Source organism: Populus trichocarpa, chromosome 5 (assembly GCF_000002775.5).
Source record: "Populus trichocarpa isolate Nisqually-1 chromosome 5, P.trichocarpa_v4.1, whole genome shotgun sequence".
NCBI classification, from domain to species: domain Eukaryota; kingdom Viridiplantae; phylum Streptophyta; class Magnoliopsida; order Malpighiales; family Salicaceae; genus Populus; species Populus trichocarpa.
Genome location: NC_037289.2, coordinates 7,027,970 through 7,036,900, shown reverse-complemented (window position 1 = coordinate 7,036,900; position 8,931 = coordinate 7,027,970). Strand labels below are relative to the sequence as shown.

The 8,931-nt window shown below is 33.6% G+C and overlaps 1 protein-coding gene across 1 annotated transcript; it reads left to right on the top strand.

Moving 5' to 3' along the window:
* The first annotated feature begins 4,252 nt into the window (after positions 1 to 4,252).
* Positions 4,253 to 8,541, top strand: LOC7492113 (NAC domain-containing protein 21/22). The gene is made up of 3 exons (XM_024600876.2): positions 4,253 to 4,554; positions 6,601 to 6,875; positions 7,813 to 8,541. The coding sequence occupies exons 1-3, from the start codon at positions 4,386 to 4,388 to the stop codon at positions 8,284 to 8,286; spliced, it is 918 nt and encodes a 305-aa protein (XP_024456644.2). The 5' UTR covers positions 4,253 to 4,385; the 3' UTR covers positions 8,287 to 8,541.
* Positions 8,542 to 8,931: the final 390 nt, after the last annotated feature.

Below are 8,931 nucleotides of genomic sequence, written 5' to 3'. Positions count from 1 at the left end.
TCTTCTTAACTATACTTGAGGCGGCTTTTTAAACTTTTGTTCTCAAAGTTTTTTATTTTTTCAAGTTTCATAACTTTTTGAGTTTTTCTTTATCCAAGATTTATTTTATTTATGTTTTAATCCTAAGTTTGAAAAAGGAGAGAGAGACGTCGTCGAAAAAAGAAGAAGAGAGAAAATATTAATGATTGTCTACATTCCAGCAATAAAAGACTCATTCTTGATGTTAATGAATTTCATTTGATAAGGAGAGTTTTATTAAGGTGTTTTTTACCTTTCATTTTGTTAGGTTCTAAGAGTGTTTTTTTAGGTGTTTTCAGATAAAATGGGTTTTTAGGTAAAAAAATCTACCCTGACTTTCTAGTGACCTCTTAGTCACTAGATTCTGCACCATTAGACAGTGGGTCTCAACTAAACAAATAATGTGTCATCTGCATTGTCCTTTTTTTTTTAAAAAAAATCTAAGATCGGACGATATGTTATCCATCCTTTAACATAAATAAAAAAAGAAGGTCTGACCTTATTTTTTATGGGCCAAGTACTCGGGCCCATAAAAAGTTAATTAGAGGTGATTAATTCAATCTAAAGAGTTGTCATCTAAGTATATAAAATGAAAGGATTAAAACATTGCCATCTTGAGAATTGTTTCCTTAGATCATAATAGATTTTTATTGGGTCACATTAGATCAGCTTTCACCCTGTTAAATTTGAAATCCGAGCAAGGAAAAGGCCTATCTCTAGGTTAGCAAAATAATGTAAAGATTATTTTTTACACGGGTTATATTTCTTTATTGAAAAAAAAATCAGGATTTAGCAAATCATTTTGTTTCAATGAAATTTTAATAATTCTATTTTTGTTTTTTAAAAGTAAAAGTTAATTGTTATATAATTAAAAAAATTAAAAAACTTTCCGCTGTTAAATATTTGAATCTATATTTATTTTTTGGTTTCCCACATTAACAACTCTTCTAAATATTTTATGATGCCTTGATCCTCTACGTATTTGATTAAGTGAGTGTATTAAATTTTAAATCCACAATAAAAATGTTTTTTTTTTTATGGTAAAAAACACACACTTGACAATAAAAATATATATTTTTTACATTGAAAGAACTATTAATCAAATCAACAGCGCACCGACTACTTTAGATTCCATTTAGGTATATGTATACATAAACATGGATAAACATGATCGAATAGTCATGCTACTGGACGAGAGTGACCCTAACATTCCTTGCAGATTCTGCATAGAAATGCGTGGTGGGGTGTGTGCTTATGCCAATAAGATTTGTCGAGTAGTTGAAAAACACTATGATTGAACTCGGCGAGGAATGAAATCGTCACATCAGATATCGTTGTTCGAGCATCAAATTGTGATCCCCACTCGTGTTGGAATTAGCCATGCTGCGGGTTGAATATTTTTTGTCATTTTAGACACCTGGTTTGTTCTTACTTGTCTCCATTCCTTGGTGGTTCGTAGTGACACAGAGCAATTGAATTTAAAAGATAATATACCATACTGTTCATAGGCAAAGGACAAGAAACATTGCCATCACCGAATACTCGTATCATTCAAACGTGTATGGATAAGGATTTAGCAATTAGCAGTCATTCTTTTGTCCCTCTTACTGTTGTCGTCTATCGCAAAAATTATTGAAAGGTGCAGTTACTTGAACGAGCGTTGAACAGTCCGGTAATTTTTGTTTTTGAATGTGGTTTAAAAACGTGTTAAGATTTTAATTATTTTTTCTATTTATTTTAAAATGTTTTTTTTGTTAGGTAAGATTTTATCTCTATATAAGCAATTAATATGTTATTTTAATATATTTTAATATATATAAAAAATACTCTTTATCATAATACTAAACACACATGAATTGAATTTTGACTTATTGAATTTTGTATTATAGTGTATCCCTAGCTAGGATGGTGCAACTTAGTACAATTACAATTACAATTATAGTTATAAAAACGTGTTGTTTACCGAGAATAATACTTGACTCGCTGTTTCTGTAGTGATCCGAAATGATGCAAGACAAATTCTAAAGATCAGCCTGGAGACTAATTTCCAGTAGTACTACTTGGGGTATTTGGTTGTTGAGGAACAAAATTATTTTTGAGGGGGGAACTATAAGCTTGTTTGATTGTTTCTCCACCATCCTTCATCAGATTGCTATTTGATTGCATACTCTGGATTGAAACTTCACTTATACAGGAAATGACCTCTTAAGATCTTCTGATGACATCAAATTATGGTGTAATAAGAAATCTTAGGTAGTATTTTTGTTATTTGCTGTAGTAGATCAATTTTTTTCCTTTTTTTTTCCTAAGTTTGTTTTTCTTTTCTTTTTTCTTTTTTTCGTATCCTTGTATTTCACTTTGGCTATTGACTTTATGATTTTTTCAATATACTCTCGATGATTATCTAAAAAAAAAAGCAATTATAGTTATAAAAAAACTAAAATATTTTGTGAAGTCACTGTTCACACATAAATATTTTTACGTAATAGTGCCATATTTTTTGTGGCCACTTAAGTTTTTTTTTTCTCATTAATTTCATCTTTTAAAAAAGGGTGTCGTAGAATATGCATTGATTTTTTTTTCCCTACTAGAAAACATATTAACAACCCCTTTAGATTTTTTTATGTTTATTTTAATTAATATGATTCGCTGCGTAACATAAGCCAAATGTAGTTTGAAACTATAATCTCTAGTCAATCCCTTGCTCCATAACAAAGAGATAGCTCCAGCAGGGTTACGTCAATGTCATTTTCCAAACCTCTCATCTACTCACCTACTCTATATATCTGCCATGTATTGGTAGTGACACTAAAGGAGGAGCCCCGTGGCTGCTAGAAAAGCAAATCTGATTCTCCAACAAGAAGTCATGGAGAAGCAAGGAAAGTTAAGTTCCTTTGTGGAAGTTGCCATCTAATTATCAAGGTGATAATAAACTATGAAGAAGAACTCTGCTTTTCTAATGCCATAAGAATCCTCCAATATTGCTTTGCAAACGCTCTATCGAAAGTCAAAGCACTTTCATAGTTGCTAGATATTGAGAATTGAAGACAACACTCGCACATATATAGTATATGTACGTATAGGAAAGGCTTTGCCAAGGTTTGAGAATATTTATATGTTTACCCATGTTGGGGCCAAATGATTTTTTCATTATCCACAAAACAAATATTTGTGAAGATCATGGATGAATTACTTGACATCATGTACCAAGTTAGTACGCTTCACTTCACAAAAATAAAACTACAGTTACAAATATTTTTGACTGCTCCCCTCTCAAACTGAAGAGAGACTTGTCGGAAATCGCCATCACCATTTCAGGCTCTTATCCAAGAGGAGGTCACCGAACAAAAAAAGTTTTTATCTGTGGATGTGTTAATTAGTCCTGACAAGGTCGGAACTAGGACTTCATAAATGAGGATGCTATAATGAAAGTTTTTTGGATACATTTAAAAATAACATAAACTAAAAATGGCTGTAGAAGATGATGAGTTTTTTTGGGTGAAATAAATAGATATTCTCTGAAAATAAGCCTTAAATTCAAGGGTATATTTAAAGAGTTTGGGAGGTTTAGAACTAATACGAAAACTTTGTCGAAGGTTTTTCCTTTGAGTCTTGATGTGTGCAAGATGATCCATCAATACTAAAAGTGATAAAAAAGAGTAATATGTTGTGGAGGTCTTCGAATATGAATTTTCCGTGAATTAATGTATTAATTTAGATCGGAGAGGGATTTAGTTTTCAGTGGTAAAGGTTGGTATATGAGAATATCAGGGGGGGAGGGAGAGGGAGGGAGGAATTGTAGGTTGATGAATCATCAACGTTCTTTTCATCTCCTTAATTTTGAACTGGCAAAAAGGAGAGGTATTGAATTTTTCCCATGGACAATCTGTTTGGTCAATCTCCAATAATTACAAGCAAGATGAACTCTACACTCTTACAGAATTGTGGAACATGGATTAGTACAAGAGGAGTCTGATGCCACGTGGAACAGGAGACCCCTTGAATAAGGAATTGTTGTGTTGTCATCAGTCATCATAATCTTTTTGGCTGATTTCTGAGCTACGACTGAGCACCATCAATTCCAAATAGTTGGAAATCAAAGACCGTCCATTATGGTGTGCTCTCATCAGCAGATAGGCAGTGATTGGCCCATCTTACATAAGCAAACATCCTAACCTTCCTTTTTTATGCGGAACTACAAAGTTGACTTTACCTGGTTAATTTTGCCTTATATACACCACCACTTGGCCTTGTTGCTAGAGGGGATATTATATTATCTCTTCTTCCTCTGTTCACTTTGTTGTTGGCAGTATAAATACTGTGTTTCTGTTAATTAGCTTGCCTTGTCCGTTGAAAGGGAGAGGAAAATGAGCAACATAAGCTTTGTGGAGGCAAAGTTGCCACCAGGGTTCAGGTTTCATCCAAGAGATGAAGAACTTGTATGCGATTACTTGATGAACAAGGCTTCTCAGTGCTGTGATTCCCTTCTTATGATAGAAGTTGACCTCAACAAGTGTGAGCCGTGGGATATCCCTGGTGAGTTTTAAATCCTCGTTATAATCATGATCCCATCCTTACAATCAATATCACTTTCACCGTGATTTTCATGTCAATTGCACTCATTATATGATTTGTTCACAACTCCACTCCCATTGAATCATTTGTGATTGTATTATTTATGATTTTCTATTCATTAAGCGCTTCCACGCACACACTAGAATAGTTCTTCTTTCTTTGTTTCGTTGTTCTGGTAACTTGTAAAGGAGGGAAGAATACTGGTGATATGATGATCTTAATCACTAGATGACTATGCTCTAGTTCTTCCCACGAGTTATTGTCTACATCTATACTGCTTTAGGTTGGTTTGAAGGCTTATAATACACCCCCATTGAGTCAGCTCTCAATGTTTAAGCAAGGGACATGGGTTTTTTTCTCTTTCACTTTCTCGGGATAAGGATGATAGCAACCTATTTAATATATGTATTTGATAATTCTGGTGTTTGCATGTTCCTATGCTGTTCATCACATAATGCATGCCACTGGATATAACATATCTCTACATCAGATTGAATCATTTAATTAAGCTGTGCTGAAATAAAAGGATAAATGGTTTTGTCATAGCATAAAAAATATAAAAGTTGCTTTAGTTTTTGTAGGCAAACTGCATCTTACTGGGTACACCATAACTGTACGAACCCACTAATTTGCTTCTCAACCAGCTGACTATGGTTTTTTTTTTTTTTTTTTAAATCTAACTAGAAATGAATGTATACAATAACCCTTAAAATAAAAATAAATTAGGAAACCCGTCTGGTGAGGGGTTGATATTTGGTAAGTTCTTGAGAACTTGAAATAGAATATTTTGTGGTTTTTTCCGCCGTATTCTATATGGAAATGCTCAACCACCTTCTTGTAATTGCCAATTAAATTAGGCTTCTACATATGCTAGGAATTAAATAAAATATCTCCCCAGCTAAATACTTTTCAAAAAGTAAAATGAAATAAAAATATCTCATATATATTCAGTGTTTTTTTTTTTTTTTTGAAGATATTGACATTCTTGGCAGTATCCCAAATCACCTAAAATAAAAAATCATGAAAGTGATTGAAATAGCTAAGCAGAAACCTAAAGTCATATGCCTTATTGTCCATACCTCGTGGCCGCCACTCTCTTATGATCACACACAGCTCAAAGTAATTGGATTTTAACCTTCTAATTCTTACCAAATCCAATATGGCTTGTCATCACTCGCCTTCCATTGAATATTAAAGTCCTCCATGTCGTTTTTCCTCCTATTTATTTACCACAATATTCAACTCGAATTTGTAGATCACACGTGTCACAGTCGTAAGCAAGAAACCTTCGTTTTTGTCACCTTGTATATTTCACCACTGTTACCTTGAATAATTTCTCATTAATACATGGACATTGACCTCTTAACAGCATTACTATTATTTGATTACAGTCATCTATATATTTTAGCCGCATGATGAGTCCCTTTTGGTGCCATCATGTGCTTATCCATGCCGAGTCATATGAAACACCTTTGATATTGACCTCATTAGTGATTTTTTTTATCATTATTTCACTATAGACTGAATATCATCACACAATTGGGCTTCCATATCATATCATTGAAAACAAAACTCCAAGTCCAAGATAATCTTGCCTTCGCAAATCCCACTCAAGGCATTAAAAAGGCACGGTTTCGATGTTGAAGTGAGTTGAACCGTGTGTTTTTACGATCAAGTCATGAGAGAATGCCTTAAAATCCATGGCCTCAGGCCGTCGGACCGGACGTTTCACCGTCCAATTCGATGTTTAATCAGTGCCTTAATTTGGATGTCTTCAAAGACATTCGGTGTTGACCTAACCGGTAACCAAAGTCTTGCACTTTATGTCTGACTCTTGAATGGTAAAGCCACATATCGAAGTCTTTGGTTTCATACCTTATTCTTATTTATTTTTTCCCTTTTGCTTTGAGTTTACCTTATTTCACAGATTTACAGTCTTGCTGTTCAATTCAATTAGTTGAAAGACGTGTGAATTTCTTATAATATTTACGTGTGGGAATATGGCAGAAGCGGCACGCGTAGGTGGCAAGGAATGGTATTTTTATAGCCAAAGAGATCGCAAGTATGCAACTGGATTGAGAACTAATCGTGCAACAGCTTCTGGATATTGGAAAGCCACAGGGAAGGACAGGCACGTCCTTCGCAAGGGCACTCTTGTTGGCATGAGAAAGACCTTGGTGTTCTACCAAGGTAGGGCACCCAAAGGGAAAAGAACTGACTGGGTCATGCATGAGTTTCGCCTTGAAGGACCTCTTGGTCCCCCAAAAATTTCTTCAGATAAGGTGGGTTTATCACATTCACACTATATGAATAAGTCAATGATTTGAATTTTACTTTTGGCCCAGCTTTGACTTTTGACGAAGTTCCATGCTCAAGGTTTTACTACGCATATGCATCTTTCCTTAAGTTTTGCAAGAATCATGGTACCTCTTGTCTTCTACTAACATTTTTTTCATTCCGTATGTTGAATCCTTTGACTTCATGTAATATATATTTGATGGGTTTTTTTGCAAAAGATTTTTTGTCTTCATATATGAAGTTAAATCTATCCCCTTATTTTTTTTTATTTCTAGAAAAAAAAACAAATTTATAATAGGTAATTTATCCTATAGTCTAATGGCACCTTTCTCTCTTTTTGTAGAAAAAATAATATCAGAGTTTGATCCATTATGTAAAATACATGGAACCAAAATGAAATAATAATTTTTTTTAATATATTTTCTTACAAATATTGGGATATCCATGAATCTTTTAGCCAACTGCAACTAAATTCTGCACTCCTTTTAAAATAATATCTTTTTTTATAATTTTTTCATTTGTTAACTTAGCACGTTAAGATTTAAAAATATTAATTTAATAAGTTTTTAAAACAAAAAACAATTTCAAAAATACTTTTAAAAACATAATCTATCACAATCAAATACCTACAACAAATCACGTCAACGTTTAAATCAACAATAATTTATTTGGAAATAGTTTAATTAAACTTGTGGACATCTCTCGGAGCCAAAAAAAAAAAAGTCAAAATTAATTTGTTCAACTAGTCACGGCAAGTGTGCTAATATAAAATCACATTAGTAGCTGACCTAAGATGTGTATTTATAATCAGTATTTATAATCATCTTATGTAAGCCTAATTATATATTTATTATTCTTAGCTTGTAAGGCATAATATCATGACCACCATTTCTCACCTTTTTTTTTTCTTGGTGCATACAGGAAGACTGGGTTTTATGCCGAGTGTTCTATAAAAGTAACAGAGAAGTTGTGGCCAAACCTAGCATGAGAAGCTGCAATGATGACACAGGTTCTTCATCTTTGCCCGCATTATTGGATTCATACATCACTTATGAGCAAACTCAACCCAATTTAGATGAGCACGAGCAAGTGCCCTGCTTCTCCATTTTCTCACAAAACCAAACCAGCCAAAATCTCCTGGCTCCGTACACCACCCAGATGGAAGCCCCGAACGCACCGGCTAAGTGTACGAGCCCATTTGGAAAAGTACCTATGGATATTACCACTCCCTTGGACTCTTTTTCTTGTGACACAAAGGTACTAAAAGCTGTTTTGAATAACCTTACCAAGATGGAAAGCTATGGCAACCTTAAAGGGTCACCAAGCTTAGGAGAAGGTAGTTCAGAGAGCTACATATCTGAAGTGGGCATGTCCAGCTTATGGAATCATTATTGATTTTTAGGTCTTAAATATAGGATTTAATTAGCGAAGTTCTTCCTCTCTCACTGTCGAAAAAGAGGTAAAAAAAAAAACTAAGAAAGAAACTTCAACACCCTTGCAAGACCATATCTATTGCAAAGCAATTTCTAGTGATCAGTAAGTCACTTGTCTTCCCACATTATATATGTTTTCATTTCTTGTATTGGAAGGCATTTTACTTGCGAGATGTGATCAGTATATTTTCTCTGCAATATTCCATTCCATTTTCTAGTTCCTTGCCATGCCAATTTTCAATTCTTGGTTATTGAGATTTATTTGCAATATGGATTAATATTTTAGGATTTATGTTCCTTTTTTTCTTCCCTTTTTCAAACAAATTACCCATAAAATAACAAATATAATACACAACTAATTACTCCTGAACAACATAAAATTACTCCTGAACAACTAATTGCTCATTTCATTAAAAATTCCCATTCTAGAAGAGAGAAAAAAAGAAATGGTTGCTGAGAAAATTACAAACAAAACAGCACCGACTCCAGTTACATCTTTTACACAATCCGAACATATATTCAACAAATCTCAAGAAAGCAAGATAAGAGCGCAATGAAAGGCTTCGCTGCCAACATTGAGACATGAAAAAAACGATCAGCTCTCTAA